Consider the following 25687-nt stretch of genomic DNA (forward strand, 5'->3'; position numbering starts at 1 on the left):
CCCCCCAATGACTTGGCAGACATGATCGCCAGGATCATCTAGATTCTCAATTACTACTATGTTCATTTATTTATTTTTATTACCTGATGCACTACTCATACACTGTGAGTGTCATTGCGTGCATTTTGCACATGCTGCTGTAGTTACGCCTCTTTGGATATTTAGATGACTGCTAATATTTTTTTCTCCTAATATTTTCCAGCTAGTCTTGAATATTGTATGTACCAAACAATTCCTTCAAGCACAATTTCTAGACTGCATATATGGCCTAGATGTTTCTGCGCATGCGCCCGTCCCTTTTGCTTGTTTCACTGACTGGAGGAGGGATTTTATAAAAAAAATACAAATAAAATTAGGGGATCCTCAGACACCATTATAACCCCAATAAACGTGCAGAGTTTGATATGGTAGAATGAACCATTATTACACGGTAGATTGGCTTAGGAGCCGTTTAGAAATAGAGCCGTCACTTTGAGGTAGACTCCAGCGCATACGATTTTATTGTTTTTGATACACAATTTTTTTTTTTTTTTACCGGGATACTTTAATATTTATAATGGATCAGTGAGCAGGATTTGGAGGAAGACACACGGAAGTTGAAACGCACACCGGCCATTCCCGTGTTTAGAAAGAGGATAACCGCAAGAGCGCGCTTTTATGATCTCGCGAGATGTGAAACGCGCACTTCCCGTACACAGAGCTGCAAGCTGATAGTGGTGTGTGTAGTGTTTGTTTGCAACATGAAGCTTGTCAGTTGGAACATAAACGGCATAAGGACCTTTAGAAACGGCATTAAGTCGGCGCTGGACGCGTTCGACGCTGATATAATATGCGTGCAAGAGACTAAAGTGACGCGTAAGTAAAAGCGGGGTCATAATAGAGTCATGTGCGATGCTGTAGAACAGGAGACACAACCACCGGGCCGCGGACCAGTACCGGGCTGCACTGAGAGAATACAATCTTTTTAACATATATTTTATTCCCTCTCGCGGGCTTTATAGTGGTTTATTAAAAAAAAAAGTTTATATTTATATATATAATTTAAATAATCCGACCATTTCTGCATTTCCCAATTCCCCACACGTGTATTGGTTGCAGCTTTTTTTCTATTCATTGATTAATGAGGTTGGGTGATATATATCTCACAAAAGTGAGTACACCTCACATTTCAGCAATAATTTTATTGTACCTTCTCAAGGGATAATACTATAGAAATTAAACTTGAATATATTTTACAGTAGTCAATGTGCAGCTTGTGCAGCTTGTACAGCAGTATAGATTCACTGTCCTCTAATAATAACTCAACATACAACCATTATTTTCAATATAACTGGCAACCAAAGAGTGTCAGTATTTTGTGTGAGCATTATTTGTATTATTATGTAGCACTGCCTTAATCAGGGCATGGAATTCACCAGAGCTGCACAGATTGTTGCTGGGATCCTCTTCCATTCCTCCATAATGAAATCACGGAGCTGCGGGATGTTAGACACATGCCGCTTCTCCATTTTCCTCTTGAAGATTCCCTACAGCTGCTTAATAGAGTTCAGGTCTGGAGACATAGTTGGCCACTCCATCAGCTTCACATTCAAACCGACTAGTTGCAGTGTGCAGTGTACGGTCTGAGCGACCTTTCGCTTCTATAACCTCTAAAGCAATGCTGGCAGATCTCATTCATCTGTTTTTGGAAGCAGCTTCTGCACCTAAAGCGCAGCACGAGGACTTAACTTCTTTAATGGACCCTTGCGAGGTGTGTTCTGAGTGGAGCTCGTCTTGGAAAACCTCTGTATGACCCTGGCCACTGCACTGTAACTCAGTTTTAGGGTGTCAATGATCTTCTTATAGCCTCGAGCATCTTTGTGGAGAGCAACAAGTCTAATTCTCAAATCCTCAGTGTTCATGTGTCCATGTTGAACATCCAGTGGTCAGTATGAGAGAATTGAACTAATTAAATTAATCCTTAAATCATGCAGTATGTATACTAGTAGTATTAAATGCATATACGTGATTGATTTTACTCGAAAAGTGCTGTGTAAAACTGGTCCGTTGGTGCAAAATGGTTTAAGGTGACATGTCTCCAGCAAACTTCCATCCATGTGCCTTTAGGTGACCTGTTAGACGAGAGGACTGCAATTGTGGATGGATACAACTCCTATTTCAGCTTCAGCCGAGGACGCACTGGATACTCGGGTAACTCTTGCTCCTGGGACCCTTTTTTTTTTTTTTTTTTAAACATGGTACATTAATACTGAAGGCATCCAAACTATGGAAGGACATGAATGGAATTATGTAGTAAACAAAAGCCTGTTATAAAATATATTGAGTTATTTATTAATTTTTTTTGGATACATTTTGCTTTAATGCACACACACGGCATTATCTCCAGAGTCAGCCTCAGGAGGTAGTCACCTGAAATGATTTTCCAGCAATCTTGGAGAGTTCAATGGTGTTGAGTTTAGGGCTGAAACGATTCCTCGATTAATTTGAAAAAAATATATATATTTAATAATCAAAAGCTTGGTTTAGTCCATTTAACTACACATGGAGCATTGTGTTTCACTGCGGACCGTTATTACTGATGCACCACCCACTAAACTCTGGAGCACTCTGGACAGGTTTGCTTAATTTTGACTTTTTTTCTTGCGATTCCGTTTTTTTTTTTTTTTTTTTTGTAGGTTTTTTTTTTAGCCAATCAGGCAGCGTCATCCCCTCTGTAGTGCCAGAAAGCTTTACACATTGAAAATGAAATGGGCTACAATCAATACAATCGCATGGTATCAGACTAAGCCTCTGATCCCTGGAGAGAACGCTGTCAAAAATTCAGATTTTGAGGAGCCCGAACAAGACAGATGAAGCAGAAGACGCCTCGTTCATACACCAACAGCTTCAAACTTTAGGCCAACAACATGGTAAGAAATAAAGTCATAAATGCGAGGGGGGAAAAATAAGTTAGAATTTGGCAAACTTTTTTTTATGTGGTAGAAACGCGCTTCCACATATTCAGCCTAAACAAAACGACAGGTTTTTTTTTGTTGTTTTGTTTTTCCAAAAGAGTAATCTGATTTAATTTAATTTTTTAATTTATGATTTTTTTATATTGATATATTTCTATTTTTATTTAATATGGCAATGAAATGCACTAAATCTGTTTAGTTTTCACAGATATTATTGTAATTTCAGCATTAAAATGTTAATATTTCTAAAAAGGAAACAGGAAGACCAAGAAGGAGGTTCATGGATGTGGTGAGGGAAGACATGCAGGTAGTTGGTGTGAAAGAGGCAGATGTAGAGGACACGGGTGTATGGACACGGATGATCCGCTGTGGCGACCCCTAATGGGAGAAGCCGAAAGAAGAAGCTGACGACTTGATTAATCGATTGAATAATCAATAGAATACTCGATTACTAAAATAATCGATAGCTCCAGCTCTAGAGTTGAGGGCTTGTTAGCTGTTTTTTCTTTACCCCTCAGTCCAGTTGATCCCGAACCAGTAGAACTGGATTTCGATCAGGTGATTGTGGAGGCCAGGTCATTATGCAGCACTCAATCACTCTCCTTCTTGGGCAATTGTCCTGTTATTGTCCTGTTGGAAAACAAATGAAAGTCACATTAAGTGTAAACTAGGTTGGAAGGCATGTTGCTGCATAATGCTGTGGCAGCCATACTGGTTCATTTTGAAAGTCACCAAAGGTGTCACCAGCAGAGCACCCACCACCATCCCACTTCCTCCTTCATGCTTCTCAGCGGGAACTATACATTTAGAAACTGTCCATTAGAGGTGGGAAGTAATGAAGTACAAATACTTTGTTACTGTACTTAAGTAGATTTTTTTGTTATCAGTACTTTACTCCACTATTTATTTTTTACTTTTACTCATTACATTTTTACACAATATCTGTACTTTTTACTTCTTACATATTCAAAACCGGCTCGTTACTTTAGTTTTAATCCATTGATTTGGTGAAATATATTTTGTTTATTTTCACTGCGTGACGATTTCAGCCGAACAAACGATTTCCTGTTACTGCGCGTCTTTTTCAATCCACTGGTCCAAAAGTCCTGACTCTCACTCACCACAGATGTAGACTAGTTTACGAAGCTAAGAATTAGCAGGCAGAGGGCAGTAAAAAGTTTGGGGTTCACGTGAATGAGACAGAGGGAGTCAGTGATGTAAACATGACTGAGAACAGACACATTCCTGATCATCATCATCTTTTCTCTGCTTGTGTTCTATATGTGGATCTTCAGCCTGGATACATTCATTCTGTAACATTTTTCATTCGTTTTGTATTAAAATATATATATTTGGCGTTTAAAATTATTGTAAACGGCACTTAATTTTATTAACGCGCCATCAATTTAGCACGCATTTCTGTTTTTACCATTTTTATAAAAAATTTAAATACATAAATAAATATCTAAATATAAAATAGGCGAAATTAAAACCTTCGGCAAAAAATACACTTATCCACGACGTCCTTTCCTTACTTAGATATAAAATAAATAAATAAACTCCAGATAAAAATATTTTTAATGAGTAAACTTTTGTTTTATTTCTGCGCCAAGTCTCAAATCAAACACCAAATCCGCCATGTTTTACACAATTAACCCTCTGGGTGGCGTTTTGTGGGTTTTTCCCTCATAATGTCGACACAAACTTAAATTACTGTCTTTATTGATCGTACATATAAGAACAATACATTATTCAAATCTGTAAAATGTTTATGATTTTATTTATATATATATATATATATATATATATATATATATATATATATATATATATATATATATATATAAAAAAAGCTTCTTGAATTGAAGTAGTGCAGTTTCTCTGGTATCAACTCATTAACTGTTCGTGTGGAAACATAGCAAAGGCTCTTAATGATGTCCACACGTCTCTGCACTGTTATAGCCTTTTTAATCACTGTACATATGCTTACATATATATCACATGCTGTACATATGCTACATATTTATCTCCACTATTGCTACTTTTTGCACTTCTGGTAGATGCCAAACTGCATTTTGTTGCTGTGTACTCTATCTATCTATCTATCTATCTATCTATCTATCTATCTATCTATCTATCTATCTATCTATCTATCTATCTATCTATCTATCTATCTATCTATCTATCTATCTATCTATCTATCTATCTATCTATCTATCTATCTATCATGATGTGAGGTCCATTTAACAGCTAAAACAGGTAGAAGTAATAACTGTTTTTTACTTAAGTACATGTCAGAGCCAGGACTTCTTTACTTTCACTTGAGTAAAAAAGTTTAATCCGTACTTCAACTTTTACCCGAGTATTTTAAAACATGAGTATCTGTACTTCTACTTAAGTAAAGAATGTGTGTACTTTTGCCACTTCTGCTGTCCATTCACCCTCTCAAGACACGGTGCTTATAACCAGAAATCTCACCTTTCACCCCTCTTTAGAACAACATACAATTTTCCACTAATGTCTATTCTTTGTGTTTCTTGGCCCAAGCAAGTTATTGTTCTCTGTTCAGTATGAATGGGATTGTGTAATCTTAGGTGAGGCAGAGCGTTCAGAACCATAGAGAAATAGAATTTATACCACAGTTTAGAGAGAGAAAGTTTGTTTTGAAAAAATATATATATATTTTTACATTTAAATTATTATTTTTTTATATATATTTTTTTAATATAACACGAGACATTGCCTCACCTGCTTCACCTGACTGCACATCTCAGGTGTATGTGTGTGTGTGGGCTTGCTTGTTTGTTTTACTGGACTTTATCTAAACAGGTGTCGCGACGTTTTGTAAAGACTCCGCCACCCCATTGGCTGCAGAAGAAGGACTGACGGGTCGCCTTGTCAACCACACAGAGGCCGTCGGTTGCTACGGTGATCAGGGAGCATTCTCCATAGAGGAGCTCCAATCGCTTGATAATGAAGGAAGAGCCATTATCACCCAACACAGGATTAAGCATTCAGGGTATATCTCTACTTTTTTGTAACATCTACTTGCACTTGTCAGATGACTGTATTTCTGTCACTATCTCAAGTATAGTTAGAAAAGATATTTCATATGTATGTAGAAATCTAACCAGTCACATCAATTATGTGTTTTTGTTGTACATCACATTAAACATTTAGCTACCATAATAGCCTCCACTCATCTAGGAAGAGTTTTCACTAAAATGGCTGTGGATTTGGTTATGTCTAGAGGTCTGGTAAGAAAACCCCAGTGTTTCTGTTTATCCCATAGGTGTTCGGGAGGTCAGGGTTGTGCAGGCCATCCAGGTTCTTTCAGTCCAAACTTTTGCAAACCACGTCTTCATAGACATTGCTTTGTAAATGGAAAATGTAATGCTACAGCCTATAATTGTGTGCTTTATCCTTTGTGGCTAAAGTTAATGGGAATGGACACATTAATGCAATGCTCAGGTGTTTGCATACTTTTGACCATCTGCCAGTCTTGTTTATTAAAATCATTCTTTACAGCCCTTACAGTGTTGTAAGAGAGCACTGGTATCATGTACATATTAAAAGAAGGAGACATTGTGGGATAAGGACATGTTAACGTTTTATTGATCATTGAGTCTATTCGGTATTGCTAGTCCTCTGACTATACTGATGTATAAGGCTGTTGCAGTTTTGAAAATTGCGTGTTAATTATTTCCCACAGGGAAGCAGAGGGATCTGAGACACTTACCGTCATCAATGTGTATTGCCCACGTGCAGATCCAGAAAAGCCAGAGAGGAAGCTTTTTAAACTGCAGTTTTACAAACTCCTACAGAGCAGAGCTGAGGCGATTGTGGGGCCCAAAAGGTACACAAGAAATGATCCATTATTTTTTTACATTAATGTTGCAGTGTAAGATTAGAATTGCACCTTTACCATTGCAGTGCCTATGTGGATTTGAATTTTGAATCTTTTTTTATTATTATTATTTTAATTGTTGGTATTCTGTCTAGTCACGTGATCATCTTGGGCGATATAAACACTTCTCATCGGCCTATAGACCACTGTGACCCAGATGATGTGGTGCGTGTTGATAAATACTACACTACAAATCAGGATTCATAGTCTTTCAAATTAAACAAATAGAAGCTCTTGTCTGGTTCTAAAGATAATCAGTTATTGTTGTTTGCCTCTGAAATGTTATGAATAATTGGTACCACAGAACTTACAATATTTTCAAAAGTTCTAATTTTCATGTCACACAGGAGAATTTTGAGGATAATCCAGGCAGAAAATGGTTGGACAGCTTCCTGTTTAGCCCGGCAGAAAAGGAGAGTGACGAGGACGAAGGTTCTGAGCCCGCACAGAATTGTGTGTCTGGCGATAATTTTATTGACTCCTTCCGCTATTTCCATCCTACACGTACCAACGCCTTCACATGTTGGTCTTCCCGTACTGGTGCTAGGCAAACCAACTATGGAACCCGCATCGACTATATCTTTGCCAGTCGTTTGCTGGCTGAGACACATTTACTGAATTCAGACATCATGCCAGAAGTGGAGGGTTCTGATCACTGTCCCATATGGGCTAAATTAAGCTGTACATTTGTATCCAGTCCGAGGTGCCCTGCTCTGTGCACCTGTTATATGCCTGAGTTCATGGGGAAGCAGCAGAAACTCTTGCGCTTTCTTGTTAAGGTTTCTGATCAGCACAATGGTGTACAAAACAGTGAAAGGCCTTTGCCTGGATCGCAAGAGGCTGGGGAGATTCGTGAGAACGCCAATCCTTCAGCAACAGGTGTCGGTTCTGAGAACAAGAGACTTTCAGAGAGACTACCAGAGTCATCAACATTCAAAAAAAGCAAACTTTCTAAAAAGACAACTAAACCCCAGGGCAGTCTCTTGACCTTCTTCAAACCTAAACTGAGCCCAGTGGTATCTTCAAGTCAGAGCCAAAGCTCAGCAGGAAACTCTAAGACAGCTATAAAGACTAATGGCATCACACCAGAGATCCACAAAAGTACAGGTAACGGCAACAGCTGCTCTGCAACCCAAAGCCTGCTAACTGACACCAGAACTGAAGCGATTGTCAACGATGAAATAAGTAACTTCGGGTTGACAAACAATAAGAAAGAAGAGTGTTGTCAGGATCCAATCCAAAACGCCACCAAACCCTATCAGAAGAACAAGAAGGGGTCCTGTCCCGACTTTTGGAAATCAGTTTTGCATGGACCACCCCAGCCGCCGCTGTGTAACTCCCACAACGAGCCGTGTGTGCTGCGGACTGTAAAGAAACCTGGACCAAATTTGGGCAAGCAGTTTTTCGTATGCGCCCGTCCTCAGGGGCACACATCAAATCCACAGGCAAGGTGTAATTTCTTTGCCTGGGTGGAAAAGCATAAGTAGGAGCCAAATAAGGTGTTAAACAAAAATCCGGTGCTAGAAATTTGTTGAATAATCTATTTTTGTATGTTTTATATTGTAGAAATAAACGATTTATCCGTTTCAGCATGGTGCATTGATTCAGTCTGAAAATCCACACACTTATTTAGGTCACTAAAATGTTTGAATCTTCTCATATAATTACAGGTGAATCTCAATAAATTAGAATATCGTTAAAAAGTTGATTCATTTCAGTAATTCAATACAAAAAGTGAAACTTGTATATTATATAAATTCATTACACACACTGATATATTTCAAGTGACAGCTAATGAAAACCCAAAATTCAGTATCTCAAAAAATTGGAATACTTCATAAGACCAATTAAAAAAAAAACAAAAAAACATTTTTTGTGAATTGTTGGCCTTCAGGAAAGTATGTTCATTTACTGTATATGTACTCAATACTTGGTAGGGGCTCCTTTTGCTTTAATTACTGCCTCAATTCGACGTGTCTTGGAGGTGATCAGACTGTGGCACTGCTGAGGGGGTATGGAAGCCCTGGTTTCTCTGACAGTGGCCCCCCATGTAGTAACGTAGTAAGCATCCTCGTGGTTTTCGTGTTTATATATGGTGTAGTGGGGAAAGAACACACACTTCCGGCCGTTTCTCTGAAACTTCCTGAACGTTTCCGGCTCCTCACAGTTGTGAAAAAACACCTTGTCTAAAGAAACGCAATTATATTTAAGATAATTCCTCAGTCTTTCCCCTTAAGTGGGATGTCTTCTTATATTCACAATGCAGAGGTAAGTCTGTTTCCGAGCCGTTTTTAGGCGATATGAAATAAAACGGCATCTAACGGCATGCAATCGAAATGGCGCTATTTTGGTGGACCTGGCTAACGAGTTAGCATCTCGCACAGCTAGCTGTATTTAGCCAGATTTGATCAATACCGCATTCTCAATGTAACAGTAATATTTAAATATGAATATATATAAAAAGATAGAGGTTATAACCCAGTTAAAGTCAGTAAAGTAGTATATTTTAGAAAATAGCAATTCGTTATTTTTCCCCTTTGACTAAAAGAGCTAGCTAAGGACACAATTCGCTAGTTAGCCAGCATCAAGTGAATAAACCACACATACAGGCTGCTCGAGATTTCACCTCATATGTACACGTGTTTAGATTTTACTGTTTTTAGTGTAAATATTTGTCCATTGTAAAGGATAATCTTTTGACTAACTTGATAATTAGCCTCTTTAGTTGTTATTTCATACCAGGATTTTAGTGTATCGAGTTGAATGTGCTGCTCATATTCAGGTCAAAGACGCGACAGTGGGTTTCATAGATACACTATTATTTACCCAATAAATGGTGCATCACATTTAATATAAAATAAAATTTTATTTGTCACATACACGGTCATACAGTAGTACGGAATGTAGAGACGTATTACGACTGTCCGAGTTTTTTATTGAAGTTTAATGCACAAAATAAAATAAATGAAATATAAAATACACACACACACACACACACACACACACACACGGATATTAAAGTGATACTGAGGTGTGCCAGTCCAGTGTTAAAGTGACAGCCAGAGAGAGAAAAATCCAAGTACTACATTCAATGTACAATATGAATGATCTTTTCTGTGTATATCAATATAATATAGATTATAGAAGACTGTTAGACCACAGAGGTATTCTATTATACACCTGTCATCTCTAATGTTAAACTAAAGGGAATAGTTGATCACATGATATGGAGTAGTTGTTTTGTTTTTTGGGGGGCACTAGGATGCCCAACAAGCTTGGCAAGGCAGTGTGATGCTCTGGGCAATGTTCTACCACCACCTAGTGTAGACTACATGCTGCACACCCCTACATGGCCCTGATGCCCTCGTTCAGCAGGTTGATGTGCTTTGCCATGCTGCATAAATTGTTCATGACTTGAAAGATTTGATTTCTTAGAGCACAATTTTAAAGACCTTGTGGCAGTGGTAATGCCCGGTTGGGTCAAAACTGTTTGGTGGGCACAAGGGGGACCTACCTAATAATGCATATATGGTTTTTAATATTATGTGCACTGAATAGAATTGTTCTAATAACTTTTGTTTCTGCACAGTGGAACAGGAGTTTACTACCAGGCAATGCCTGCAGTGGGACCTGATGGGAAAAATGTGATGAAGTTAATTCCAGTGAAACAAGTGAATGGCCATTTTGTTCACACCCAGGTTCCTCTTTCGAGAAATGTTTGCATACCTGCTCACACCTCTTCTGTGCCTTTACCCCAGAACAGAATCCCAACCCTTCAGCCAACAGCAGATGGACGGTTCATCTTGAAAACCCCACTAGAAGTGAATACTGTATTTAATTCAGTGAAAGGTCCACACGTTATGGGATCATCTAATGCCTTATTACAGCCCTCTGCCAACCAAGTACATGTCCCACTTTTCACCCAAACATCATTATCAGCCGTTCAACCTATCAACAAGGCTGTAATCATTCCCGACGGTTTGCCGAACACTGTGAAAATCCCTGCACTGCCAAGTGGACATTACCTTCAGATTCCATCTAATGCCACCGTAAGAACCCTCCCTGCCTCTGCTCTCCCAACATCTATCAAAAACAGAATCTGTCACTCTACAAATGAACCTAATCCCGTCAAGGGATTACCAATGGTTCTGTACGTGTCTCCAGTCAGTTCTTTGAAATTAGACCAGCAATCTCCGTGTCCCACAAACCCCAGTGAGATTCCCAAGACTTTGAGTCCTGCAGCTACTGTAAATGTTGTGAAAAGTTCTGGGGAATTATCTAGGAACGATCAAGGAGGCACCGCTCCGATGAAATGGGTGGTTGAAGAGCGGGCAGGAAGCAGTGGTCAGTACCTCATACCTGTGACCTCGCCCAACATGTCCTCAGACATCTTAAAAGCAGTCCAGCAAATGGAATCATCGAGGCCTGCAAACCAAGTCGGCAAAGAAAGCGTGCCTGCCGACATCAGCAAAGAAACGGTTACACCAGGGAATGACAATGCCCTTGTGATGTGCAACGGTAAAGTGTATTTTGTGGCTAAAAGAAATTCCAAAGTCACCAAGGATATGATCACTAATACTGAAAGCGTTCCGCAGCCCAAAAAGTCTGCCCAGTCCCCTACCGCTGCGTTAAGTACACCCAGTTCAAACGTGACTCAAAAGCAAGATCCGAAAAGCCTGGCAGACGATAAAAAGCCAAGCGACGTCATTGACTTGTGCGATGACGACGACGAGGGTTCCGCTTGCATGGCATATGCGAGCATAATTCAAACAAGCGATATAGTAAATGAGCACGACGAAGACTCGAACGTGATCTTTGTGTCATACATTCCGCCAAAGTCATCAGAGACGGAGACCAGCAAGGACGTCACAGAGACGATATCCCTGAGCGACTGTGTGAAAGATACAGACAAATCAACATCAGACACAGAAACAATGAAGACACAAGGCGAAGTGAACAGTACATGTAGTGCTGAATTGAATACGAATCAATGTGAAGCCATGCATGTGATTGAACCAGCTCTTGAAGAAAATGAAGCACCGGCAGAACAATTAGAAGCGGTTTGTGGTCAACAAACTGATGTTACTGAAAAGGTACAGCAACTTGAACGTCGCTATAAGCTAAAAGGACTAATATTTGTAATGTGATTGCAGTGATTGTATATACCTTATTTATATTAGAAATTAAATGTTATTGCAGTATTAACATCACAGTTCAATCGAAGGTTGTATTTTGACTTCATAAACTTGTTCTAATTTTGTGTCAAAACAATTAGTCATTTTAAAGCAGACTAATGCCTACAGGGTTCAAGTTAACGTGCAGGAGGCTGTAATATCCTGTGCTGTTCTTACTTGTGTATTTCTTTTCGAAACAGTCTTTCGAAGAAATGGTCCCAGACCCAATCCCTCCGCCTAAAAGCGATTCTGAACTGAGACGGACTTTTGGGATTACGTGCGATTTGAGCGTTTCTTTACAAAAGATCGAGGCACAGGAAGACAAGGTGAAAAAGCTCGTTAACAAGCGCACAATAGATGGCATCCGCAAACTGATTCACAACTCAAATGTCGAAACTAAATCCAAGCAACTGATTAAGACGCAGGTGAGAAATAATTTTTTCTTTTGATGCATTAGATCTAATACGGGATCTCCAACCTTTTCTACACCACGGTCCAGTTTCCTTTTGAAAATATTTTCCTGGCCCAGCTGAGCTGATGTGTGTCTGGAGGGTCTTGTTTTCTAAAATCATACCATATGTACATTCAAATAGTGGCCCTTAAAAGGGCAAAATGAAAAAGAAATAATATAGCGTCATATTTGAATAGACATTTTCCCCAGAATGTTTATTCCCAGCCATAACGCTGTGGTTTGGGGACCTCTGAGATGAACCAATATCATATTTACACTTGTCTCATAACCCTGCAGATAGGCTTTGACTATATGTTTAAATTGTATATTCTCACTGGCAGCTTTAAATGGAACACTTTCTGAAACATGCTCGATCATTCAGCTCTCTGATACACCAATCACGTGCAGCTGCTCAATGCAGAAAATCATGCAAATGCAGATCAAGCGCTTCAGTTAATGTTCACATCAAACATCTGTTCATTTGGCAGATGTTTATATTCAAAGCGGTGTTCAACTGAGAGAGGATATAAATGTGTGTTTGTTTATTGGTCGTTTGTTGTCTGTCTGCAGGTGCCCAAATCGGTGAAAAGCAGCAAAAGGAAACGGATCGAGAGGACTAGAGGGAAAAAAGGCTCGGGTCCCGTTTCATTGAATGCACATTCATCACCTCCGTCTACCGGTTCCATAGAATGTGATGACGCAACTCAAAGTGGATCAGCTAAACAGAGTACAGACACACAGATCCTTCAGAACTGTGAAGGTGCAGAGAATGAAATCACATCCACCAGTGGTGCTGATAAAGTGCCAGACATAACCACAGATGTCCCCTGTTCCTCTGCTTCGTCTGAGCCTGTGCAAATTGATGCCACCAAGAGTGAAAGTAACAGTCCAGCTTGTTGTTCACAGTTACGGAAAACCCTGCCTCGTTCGAGCAAGGGGTGTGGGAGGGTGTGCACGGCGTGTCCTTGTGGCACTACGGTAGGCAGAGTGGCTGCAAATTCGCCGTCTAAACCACAAGAGACGCCCAGTCCTTGTTCTAAAAGTGAATCGAACAGAGATGTGACTACGGCTGACAGATTGGCAGATTCGGATGCAAGCTTAACGAACAACAGCAGCAGCAGCGAATTGGGAAAGTCAGCCAATTCCGGCAGCCAATCAGAAGTGAATAAGGATGTTAAAGGTACTTTAATCATTAAAGGCACAAATCAACCTGCGGGTCAACCAGCAACGATAGGAACATGCAGCAGTTCAAGGTACACAAAAGACAAGACTCGTGATAAGTCTACAGGCAGCCAGGTAGAAACATGTCCTCAAATGCCACCCAAAGAGCTGAAGTCAGTTCCATCCTCCGATCGCCAGTTATACTATACAACTTACGAAATACCTAAAGAACTATACTCCCCTGTAGTGCTGGACCCCGAGGAGATAAAACGTCAGGAGAGAATCAAACGTCTCAAAGATCTTCTGCAGGAGAAGGAGGCTGCACTCGAGAAGCTAAGGAAGAGCATGTGAGGGCAACATCGATTCAATTCACTTTCAGAAGCCAGATATCAGTCAAGATGTCATTATATGTGAAGCACAAGTCAGGGAAATGGCAGCATCTGGATATGCATACTTATTTGATGATGTACTTCAACATCAGTACATTTCTTTAAAAAAAAAAAAAAAAAAGTTTATATATATATATATATATATATGTATGTGTGTGTGTATGTATATATATATATATATATATATATATATATATATATATATATATATATATATATATATATATATATATATATATATATATATATATATATAATGTATTTACCATCTTCTGTATGTTTTCTAAAATTCTAAATGTGTCATGTTCATGAGTCTTGTCATACAACAGCATATGAGATGGCTAGGAGATGAATGCAACTCCATTACATTTATAAATTATTGAACGTTTCAGAAGACCTGTAGAGCTTTGCAATCTAGACACTTTATGTACACATTTCTGGAAGCTTGTACACATGTTCTCACTTTATTACAGTCTGCATGTTGTACACATGTCAGTTTTACTCGTTAGCAGCATAGCTCATTTTAAAAATGAATTTAATGCAGAGTAGTAAGGCGTTGACTTCGTTCAGTTCGTTTTGCACATACAATAAGTGTTTTGGGATTGTCCTACAGCTTCATTACACCTTTCTTAAAAGCTCATTTAATAAAGTTCTTGTGGTTTTTACTTCTTGGTGAGGTTTGAAGATATTATTATCCAGATTGCTTTGTTCTCGATGGATATTTCTTAGTTCTTACATGTTTCCAAAATAAATTAGTCTACACAAAGATGAAAACTGAATGGGTTATAGGTACAGGTTTTCAACCCTGGAGTATTTCCTGTCCTGCACGTAGTACTGTGTTGTTGTTTTTTTTGCTACGCCAGTGCATCGAATTTAACCCTGGCAATTTGCTGATTAATTATATCAGGAACAAAACTCATGCAAATGAACAACTATAAAACAAACCTTTGCAGAACACAGCTTGTGTTTATTTAATCTTATCATTTTCTACAAAAGGACAAAATCACAGGTTTATTAATGCACTCATTGTAACGCATCATTGTTTCTACAGTAACAACCTTTTCATAGCTTGATATCAAAAAAAGATATAAAATATTGCAGACAATAAGCATATATATGGTGACGCTCTCTCTGTATATTTAGGGAAGACTCTCCAATATCAGTGCTTTGTCGAAGAGACGCTTGTTGCAAATCAGCATAAACAGAATTTCATGTTGGTAGGGTTAGAATTTTTTCCAAAGTTTTTCATATGAAGGGCCAAACATGAGTGAAGGCTGTGAGCTGAAAATAAATGTTGCATTATATAAAACCATACCATGGTTCTTCTAGTGTATGCTTTCATAATATTTAAGTCAATAAATATTACTCTGTCATCTGCTTAATGAATGCAGTTCTATTGAACTTTATTGAACAGTTTATTTCACTGAAGTTCTAGTTCAGTGCAACTTATAGTACAATGAAAATAAATTATTACACAGTAGAGTTCAGTGCCAGTATGAAGCTGGTACTTTTTTTTTTCCCTCAAAGTTTTTTCAAATGGAATTTTGGAATTCACAGGCCCTAATCTGGGCATCTTTGATAGATAGTATAAGCTGTCATAAACCACCAAGTGCATTGTTATAATAATGGAATATTTACTTAAATGGGATAAAGCATCTATCTATCTATCTATATGCATTGGGCACAATCCAGGAGACTTTGAATTAGGCAATTTCTTCACCTTCATGTGCGCGTCAAAAAAGGTTAAAACTTAAAGCCTTCAAGTTCGTGTTTTGTTATCCAAAAAAACAGTGAAAAATATTTTTACCTTGAAACAGAATAGTCAGTTAGAGAATTAACATTATGTAAATTAGATCTGAAGCAAACCCTTATATGCACCGCAAACCTCATGTCAATGTACAGAAGTGCTTCTTTCTTTACTCTTGATGCTGTGTCCGGCCATGTGATTTGACGTCACTGGGAGGCTGACCAGACCTTCACGGGTTTCCCACTAGATTGTTGGAGCTTTTATTTGGCTTCATTCCTAGTTCTGATAACATTGTTTGTTTTATTGTTGTAATTCAACTACTTAACCACTAGAGCTCCAAGCACCTACTGTAGAGTTCTTGCGTTCGTTTTTATTTGCCTTGACCGACAGAGGGCGCCACAACTGCACTCCTAACAGCGCATCACTAGTTATCAGTGGCTCCACATTCCTGCTGAAAGCACTCACTAATTACCCTCATTAGGGGCACGATCGCTCATTTCCATCTTGCGTGACTAACAACCAACCGGAGCAACTCTGTAACAGATAACAATAGATATTTATTTATGATATTTATAACGGAGAAGAGGGAAAAAGGGAGGAAGGCGCAAACAAATAAAAAGAAGGCAGATTAAGTGAGGAAATTCTCTCTCTCTCTCTCTCTCTCTCTCTCTCTCCCCCCCCACACACACACACACACTCACTCACTCACTCCGCATGCCCATTGTGAGTGTTTGGGGTTTGTCCGAATGCGGAAGTTGCCGCCCAGCGAACGCACTGATAGCGAGAAAATGATGCTCCCGATGACAGCAGGCGCAGCGCCGCGCTCCTGCACTGTGGCCTGAAAACCCTGCGAGTCCTCCCGCAGTCCCGCTCCCCGATGGCCGCGCAGCATGACCGCCGCGCGTTCGCACTCAAAATCAACAGGTAGGCTGCTCTCGGGATTTTCATTATTATTATTATTATTATTATTATTATTATTATTGTTATTGTTATTATTGCCCCCCCGCCCTCCTTTAAAAAAAACATGTTTCGAAGTGAAGAATCACTTTGTGTGCTTTGTGTTGCGACACTTAATGATCTGACAGGGCCAGTGGTCCGGAGCTCCGTGCTCTCAGCCCGCTCCGGACTCTGCCCCTGAGAACTTCTCCTTCTCCTTCTCCATGTGGCTCTTCACTTTGTGGACTGTCTTCTTAAGAAGTTCAGGTGTAGATTCCACAGCAGGCAGCTACACGTCCTGACTTTGGGAAGAGCGAAGAGAAAAACGGGGCTGTAACCCAAAAGTGTTTAAACAGAATTTCAACATAGTAAAGGGGGTGGAAAGACTAGTGGCGTTTTGCGCATGCGCTCTTCTATCGGTAGCGTTTAGTTAGATCAGTTTGTGATCAGGGGGTGATGATGTGTGTATAAAAAAATTAAATGTTTTGTCAAGAACCACATTGAAAAAGAGAGAACAGGGCTTTATAAGTAAGATCCTTTTAATACACACTCTTTCTCTCACACACACGTGTCATTGCAAACAATGAGATCTTGGCCATTCTATCATATCCTGATGTGTAGATCTTTTCCTGATGTGTTGATCCTTTCCTGTTGATCCTTTCCTGTGCGAATCCTTTCCTCCTTTTCGGTTTAAATAAATCTCAACAGTTAAAAGTCCGGTTAAGCTGGAAGTTATTATTGTTCCTTTTTTTTTCACATAGCAGGTGGTGAGGAAGTCAGTGAGCCTACTGTGCTTGGAGGAGGACAAAGGGGGGGGGGGGGGTGTATACTATTTATGTATAATGAGCATAAAGTCTTGTAGAGATTATAGCTGGGAAATAAGCGTTTGTATAGTTTCGTCTGGCAGGTGTTGTGTGGGAAAGATTTCAGCAGCATATGTACGCAGGCTTACCTTTATTGCTGTTGGAATGAATTTGTATTATACGTATAATAACTATGTAAAGCTCTTGACAGTACAGACAAAGTGTCCTTGTGATTGTACCACTTTGGAATCTTTCAAGGACTGTAACTATGATTATCAGCCCACCAAGTTTCATGATTACCCAGGATGTTGCACCTATGTGTCTGTAATAGTGCCTATGTGAGTGCAGTGCTTTTTTATGATCTCGCTTCTTCGTGAGACTGGAACTGAGTGTGCAAGAGCGAAGCTGCGGGGTTGCTGTGCGGCCGAGGGGATTATTATTATTCTTTTTTTAGTTATTTCATACTCACCGTTTCACTTCCTCTTTAGTGTGACTCAAAAGGAAATGAATCTTGCTCACCAACGCACATGGAAGAGAGCAGAAAAGTTGAGAGGTAGACATCCGTCCTTGCACTGGTCATACTTATGAGTGGGATTACATACTAAAAATGCAAATCATCCCAAGCGAATCTCCAGAATAGAGATGTGAGCATTATTGGTGAATAGACAAGCCGTACAAAAACACCCCTAATGTAGATGCGCTAAAACGCAGAGCATCTGCCCCATCTCACCAGAGAGCACGTTGCTGTTGCTGCACCTGCTTGCATTTGCTAAAAACGTTAGCAAGTCAGCATTAAACATGATCGCTGGAGAGTTTGCTTGCAGTCTCTGCATGACTTTACTCTCTGTCCTTTCTGCTTTTATTTGCATCGATGAGGTCACCGGCCTACACGCCTTCCATGCTCGAGAGTTTACAATCTGCATGGTGTTGCTGTGGTTGTGGCTTAAACCACATGAGATGCTGGCTGCTTTTAATTCTGTTTCTTTCAAAACAATCTGGATATTTTGTTCTTATTTGTCACCAATAATTGCAAAGTCTTTGGGACAGTGAGTGTGAAGCAAAGTGATCATGTCATAGAAAGAGCAGTTTTGCATACTGGGATTCCTCCCAACAACAGGAAGGCTGTTTGAAAGAGAAATGCTTTGCCACATGATGCCTGTGGCTCCCTCCTTTCAGTCACGTTATGCTGACGTTTCACACAAATCTGAAGCAAAGGAAGTCTTGATGAGTGCTACAGCATGTTCTAGAATCTACTCAGTTTGTTCGTAACGCATGAATTTGACTACATTTCTCTGGTGCAGCGACATTTCTTAAGTGCGCTGGTAGTTTATTAACTTGTACGGATAAAGGTTCTTAGTTTTCTAACAGATTTGATACTGATCTATCCACAATATGGACTTTATTAAGCGATTATTATATGCCAATATGGCATATAATTAATATAAAAAATTAAATACGGCATTATTAACGTTATCTCCTGCTACTCATTTCAAGCTTTAAGCCTTGTTCTTTCAGCAGATTATTTATTATATTTTCAGCATTTGTTTCTAGAAAAAAGCTTAATGGATTAACTCAACAGACTTACCGTATTTTTTGGACTATAAGCCGCTACTTTTTTCCTACGTTTTGAACCCCGCGGCTTAAACAACAAAGCGGCTTATTTATGAATTTTTCCTGGGTTTTTCCCGGTTTCACAAACTTCAAGCCAAAAAACTGAACCCCATAACATTAGACCAATGAAATTTCCGAACAGAAACGAAAAAACGCACCTCACCTGTGTTCTGAGCTGCACGGCATCGGGAGAAAAAACCTTTTTTTTTTTAAACGCACGACGATGCCAAAAGATAAACTCTCGAGAGAAATAGTTGTGAAAGGAAGGAGGAAGACAGTGAACAATGACTTTCTTGGTAGGCTACTGTTTAGATACAAGCCGTTGTAACGCGTTGAGTCTGGGTCATGGGAGAGCTCGCTAAATCCAGTTGCAACAGAAATCATATAAGCACAGACCGGTTTCCAAAACTCATGCTTTTTTATTAACAGCGTTAAGGGTTAGTCAAAGAAACTTAGAAATGAGCGTCAGAAAATAATAAGGACATAATCCTCGTCTTGCACACATGCAGTAATAGCGGGAAAAATGCAGTGGCATGCTATTCTCAAAATGCCGCTATGCTCCTAAAGGAAGCGCAACATATTTCACCTGTTACACCGTGTGTAAAGTGTCTTTCGTTAAAGCCTGTGTAAAGTTAATTAGTTTCAGTGTAGACAGCTTATAGACAGGTGCGGCTTATTTATGTTCAAAATAAAAATATTTGTAAAATTCAGTGCGGCTTATATATGGGTGCGCTTAAGAGTCCGGAAATTACGGTATGTATATATATATCTGATAATATACACATGCTAAGACAATGTTTCTGAGTAGAAGTCATTTAGAAAGTTATGTCTTTTATTTAGAGCGATATTCGTTCAATTAATTTTTATTTGTATAGTGCTTTTAATAACGGACATTCTCTTAAAGCAGCTTTTCACAGATAAAGTGATATTAAAAGAATGTATGATTTTGTTCCTTAAAATTGTAAGTTTGTCTCTGATAAACATCAAGTTGTGACTGTGGCAATGAAGAAAAACTCTCTGAGATATCATGTGGAAGAAACCTGGCAAGGAACCAGACTCAAAAGGGAACCCATCCTTATCTAGGTGGATCGAATGTCCATTCATTACAGTTCAGTGTTGTTTAGGTGTGTGGTGATGGGTGATTTAATGCATCTTGTTGTCCTGAGCCATTGTTGTAAACTGTTGACATTAACTACAGTCCAAATCCATCCTCATAGCTCCTGTGTTACTTCGTATCTTCGAGAGAGAGGAGAGAAAAATATGGATTATTAAGTAGTCATACATTAATACTGGTTTGGTTTCTTAACACAAAACAAACACATTGCTAAACAGAGCATAATTTCTATATGAATTCTTTTTTTCAGAAAAAAAGAAATCATTCTGTGTAAACTCTAGAAACATTTGATCCCAGGAGAGCAGCAGTTTCCTAAATACTAAAATTAGCAGAAAAGGTTCTTCACACAGGCATTTTTCCTCAAATCTTGAATTTCCTGACATTTAATGTGAGCATTAACTAAAGCTCTTGACATACATGTGCATGATTTTGTGCCTTGTGCTGCTGCCATCTGATTGGATGATCAGAACAAAAGTATTTTTACACATCTTTTCCACCCATATGTGGTTCTTACCCAAAATGTTAAAAGTTTGATGCAGTCAACTATATGGGATACGCAAGGATATGGTAGCATTCCAATTCCTCTTCACTTGCTCTAGAAAAGCAAGACTTCAGCATGACAATGCCTCTGTGCACAAAGCAAGTCCAATAAAGATATGGTTTACATGGGTTGGAGTGTATGGCCTGCTATAAAGCTCTGACCTCAACTCTATTAAACACCTTTAGGATAAATATGAACAATGACTGCACCCCAGGCCTCACATTAGGACCTGACATTACAGGACCTGGAATATTTCAAAAGAAAACTGTTATTTGTAATATAGTATTTTCCCCTTTGGAGTTTGGTGAGAAGAGAAATGACCCCTTTCTTCTCTACAGTTAAGGAACCCAAAGCAGAAATTTACTTTTCCTAGTAGGAGTGTGCTGGTTTACCATTAGCGAGGAAAACTATTAGAAGTGTTGTGCTGAGAGAGGTTCTATACGTCATGTTTGGGTGTCAGCGTGCTGCTTTGTAATCGCTGTAATGCAACAGGCCGCTCGAGGCAGCACACAGAACTACAGTGGGTTAGAGGAAAACATGCTGGGTGACTTTCTTATGTCAGTTATATCACATTCTGTCAAACCCTTAAAAGGAATCAGGAAGCAAGTTTTCAACTGTATGTGGTCTCTAAATCAATGCAGCAATCTTTTGACGTTGACTATTACATATTTTTATACGTCTGTAAACTTTTTCCCCCACAATACACTATATGCACAAAAATTTGTGGCTAAACACTTGCCTATACAATTCGTTTGTTCTTTTTGAACATCCACATTTAGTTCTTATGTGCTTTTATAATAGGTTATATTTGTTATAATATGACACAATTGTACATTTGAAGTTACGTGTGGCAGGCAAACCCAGCAGGGGAGGACGGAGCATTTGCTGCAGGGTTCGCCTGCCACACTTAACTTATTAACACATTCAGACATAATCAAATGCTGAAAATATATGTGAAGATAGCATGCATTTTTGTAGCTGTGAATTTTAAACTCTACTCCCTAAACACTGATAAGTTCCTAATCTGAAGTGTTCATAAGGAGTTGGACTGATTTTAATGCTTTTAGGATACATTCATTCAAAACAAATACATTATAAAACATTGCTAGCAGCACTACAGGTATAAAGCTTTATAGGTGCAAAACCTATAAAGGAAGAAAAGGCTCTAACAAGATGAGTAAAAGGTCCAAAGAGCTTACAGAGGTTTGTGAGATGTACACTATGTGGATAAAAGTATTGGGACACCTGACAGTCCAATTCCGAAATGGTTTAAATGGGTTGGCGTGGAAGATCTCCTGTTATAGAGCTCACCCTACATCAGTATCTAACTTTATTAATGCCCTTATGGCTGAATGGACAAACAACCCAACAAGCACACTCCAAAATCTAGAAAACTAAAAAATAAAGCTAAAATAAAAAGTTTTGCCTGTATAGTGTACATCAAAGTGTTTCCGTAATGTCATGATTAAACTGCAGTGGTGGATGAATTACACTCTTTCTGTACTTCAGTAAAAGTACAAATTCCCTCCGTTAATATTACTAATGTTAAGGTCCTACTTTTAAATATTTATTTGAGTACAAAAGCATTTGCTTTTGAATGTACTTTAAGGACAGCGTTTCCTATTGTTACACAGTGAGAGAACCCTTATTTTAAACAAAGCCTAACCAGAACCACTGGCTTACACTTGACTCGTGAAAGTGAGAAAGGCACAGCATGTTTTTTAAGTAATGTTGGTGTTTTATCCATCAATATTAACCTCACACAAGAACTAGCACTTGCTCTGGTCCATGAGCTCATTTCTAAGTAAATGAAACAAAAGAAAATGTTCGTCCTAACCCCAACCCAATTTTACCCATCTGTAGCATTTCACGTGTTGGTTAATGGTCTTTGATAGAAATAGGTCATGCAGGCGAGACATGTTTAACTCCCTGATTACTGGTTAAGGGCTAAATTTGGCTTCAGAAAAGGGCTTCATATAAAAAATAAAAAAAACAGGATTGTGGTTTGGTGTTTCCAGCTTGTTTGAATACCGTCTGTTACAATTGTTAAGATTTGTTGTTTTATCCGCAATCACTTAATATGTAAATAAATATTCAACCTACAACCTGACCGTCTCTGCCTGGAGGCTGTATATGGGATTAAAATATGAATTAGGAAGAGAATTAGTCCTTAGGAAGGGGATTAGTTCTGCATTCCTGTTAGAGGAAGTAGCACTCAGTTGCCTATGCTTATTACTTCTTTAAAATGGTTTCTTTCGAATGACTGGATTAACAAATGACTGGCATGGCTTTTTTTTATATATATTTCAGGAAGTTATTTTAGCATTTTCATATATTTTTAAAGCTTTACTTAAATAATGTTAACGTTATATTTGTTGCATTAGATTCATGAGGTCCTTATTGTTCCATTGTATATGTAGTGTATAATGTTTAGTGTAACAGTGTACGGCATGTGATTATAGGGTGTGTGAATAATTATACAAAAGCATTGACCTTTACACTGTACTTGCTCCCGGTGCTGACTGAAGTGAAATATTTAATGTAGACTGTCAGCCAGCACAAAGAGTAGCACAACAACCTCCCAGTATTTGCTTTAGTTCCCTCCTGTAAAACTTTGCCCTCTTTTAAAGAATTTTACAGAAATGTGTGTGATCATAAACTGGATTGCAATCTTAATAAAATGTGACTTGTCTGTCTGTCTGTTTATATAAATATACACACTATATTGCCAAAAGTATTCACCTGACCTTTCCTTCTATATGTGTTTTTCCTCAAACTGTTACCACAAAGCTGGAGGCCCTCAAATGTACTGGACCTCTTTAGATTCGCTATAATACAATTTAGCATTCACTTAGACTTAGAAACCCAAACATGTTCCAGCATGGCAATGGCTCTGTGCACAAAGTGAGCTCCTTGAAGATCTGGTTTACATGCTTTTGGAGAGGAAGATCTTGAGTGGCCTGCTATAGAGCTTTGATCTCATCCCTATTGAACACCTTTGGGATGAATTGGAACGCTGACTTCAACCCAGACCTCCTCACCTACATCAGTACCTGCCTTTCATAATACCCCCGTGACTAATGTACACAAATATCCATAAGCACAGTCCAAAATTTAGTGGAACATCTTTCCAGAAGAGTGCAGGGAATTATAAGGGCAAATTAAGACTAAATGTGGAATCCAATGCTTAAACATCACATATTATACTTATAAACAGGTGATTCTTCTTCTTCTTTCGGCTGCTCCCATTAGGGGTCGCCACAGCGGATCATCCGTCTCCATACCACCCTGTCCTCTACATCTGCCTCTTTCACACCAACTACCTGCATGTCTTCCCTCACCACATCCATGAACCTCCTCCTTGGCCTTCCTCTTTTTCTCCTACCTGGTGGCTCCATCCTCAGCATTCTTCTACCAATATAACTTATGTCCCTCCTCTGCACATGTCCAAACCATCTCAATCTCGCCTCCCTCACCTTGTCACCAAAACATCCTACATGTGCTGTCCCTCTAATAAACTAATTTCTAAACTTGTCCATCCTTGTCACTCCCAACGAAAACCTTAACATCTTCAGCTCTGCTACCTCCAGCTCCGCCTCCTGTCTTTTACTCAATGCCACTGTCTCTAATCCATACAACATCGCAGGTCTCACCACAGACCTATAAACTTTCCCTTTCATTCTTGCAGATACCCTACTATCACACATCACTCCTGTCACTCTTCTCCACCCACTTCACCCTGCCTGCACTCTTTTCTTTACTTCTCTTACACACTCTCCATTACTTTGCACTGTTGACCCCAGGTACCTGAACTCCTCCACCTTCTCCACCTCTTCTCCCTGCAACCGCACCACTCCACTGCCCTCCCTCTCATTCACACACATGTACTCTGTCCTACTCCTACTGACTTTCATTCCCCTTCTCTCCAGCGCATATCTCCACCTCTCCAGGCTCATCTCAAACTGCTCCCTACTCTCACCACATATCACAATATCATCTGCAAACATCATAGTCCAGGGAGACTCCTGTCTGACCTTGTCCGTCAACCTGTCCATCACCACTGCAAACAGGAAAGGGCTCAGGGCCGATCCTTGATGCAGTCCAACCTTCACCCTGAACCAGTCTGTCGTACCTACTGCACACTTCACTGCCGTCACACTGTCCTCATACATGTCCTGCACCACCCTCACATACCTCTCTGAGACACCTGACTTCCTCATACAATACCACAACTCCTCTCTTGGCACTCTGTCGTACGCTTTCTCTAGATCCACAAATACACTATGCAATTCCTTCTGTCCTTCTCTATACTTCTCCATCAACATCCTCAAAGCAAATAAGGCATCTGTGGTGCTCTTCCTCGGCATGAAACCATACTGTTGCTCACAGATGGTCACCTCTTCTCTCAGCCTGGCTTCCACTACTCTTTCCCAAAACTTCATGGTGTGACTGATCAACCTAATTCCCCTGTAGTTACTGCAGGTCTGCACATCTCCCTTATGTTTAAAGATCGGTACCAGCACACTCCTTCTCCATTCCTCAGGCATCTTCTCACCTTCCAAAATCCTGTTAAACAATCTGGTTAAAAATTCCACTGCCATGTCTCCTAAACATCTCCACGCTTCTACCGGTATGTCATCTTGTCCAACCGACTTTCCATTCTTCATCCTCTTAATCGCTGCTCTTACTTCCTCCTTACTAATCCTATCTACATCCTGCTTCACCAACTCCACATCATCCAACCTTCTCTCTCTCTGATTTTCCTCATTCATCAGCTGCTCAAAATACTCCCTCCACCTTCTCAACACACTCTCCTCACTAGTCAACACATTTCCCTCTCCATCCTTTATTGCTCTAACTTGCAGTACATCCTTCCCAGCTCGGTCGCAACCCTCCACA

General features: G+C 39.4%; 3 protein-coding genes across 3 annotated transcripts in view; all 3 read left to right on the forward strand.

The window, feature by feature from the left end:
- Window positions 1-544: 544 nt before the first annotated feature.
- apex2 (APEX nuclease (apurinic/apyrimidinic endonuclease) 2) lies at window positions 545-8450 on the forward strand. Its single transcript, XM_083553672.1, has 6 exons — window positions 545-855; window positions 2107-2190; window positions 5784-5973; window positions 6667-6810; window positions 6957-7026; window positions 7209-8450. The coding sequence occupies exons 1-6, from the start codon at window positions 741-743 to the stop codon at window positions 8346-8348; spliced, it is 1743 nt and encodes a 580-aa protein (XP_083409798.1). The 5' UTR covers window positions 545-740; the 3' UTR covers window positions 8349-8450.
- Window positions 8451-8946: 496 nt separating this feature from the next.
- lrif1 (ligand dependent nuclear receptor interacting factor 1) lies at window positions 8947-14183 on the forward strand. Its single transcript, XM_083553637.1, has 4 exons — window positions 8947-9129; window positions 10451-11954; window positions 12236-12460; window positions 13057-14183. Exons 1-4 carry the CDS (start codon window positions 9122-9124, stop codon window positions 13996-13998), a joined length of 2679 nt encoding a protein of 892 aa, XP_083409763.1. The 5' UTR covers window positions 8947-9121; the 3' UTR covers window positions 13999-14183.
- A 2285-nt stretch (window positions 14184-16468) lies between these two features.
- Window positions 16469-25687, forward strand: part of dock8 (dedicator of cytokinesis 8) — a 64156-nt gene continuing 54937 nt past the window's right edge. The window contains exon 1 of the mRNA XM_083553608.1: window positions 16469-16707. Coding sequence (XP_083409734.1) covers window positions 16661-16707 — 47 coding nt within the window. The 5' untranslated portion in view covers window positions 16469-16660. The remainder of the gene's footprint in view (window positions 16708-25687) is intronic.

This window comes from Silurus aristotelis (assembly GCF_946808225.1).
Source record: "Silurus aristotelis genome assembly, chromosome: 11".
Taxonomy (NCBI): domain Eukaryota; kingdom Metazoa; phylum Chordata; class Actinopteri; order Siluriformes; family Siluridae; genus Silurus; species Silurus aristotelis.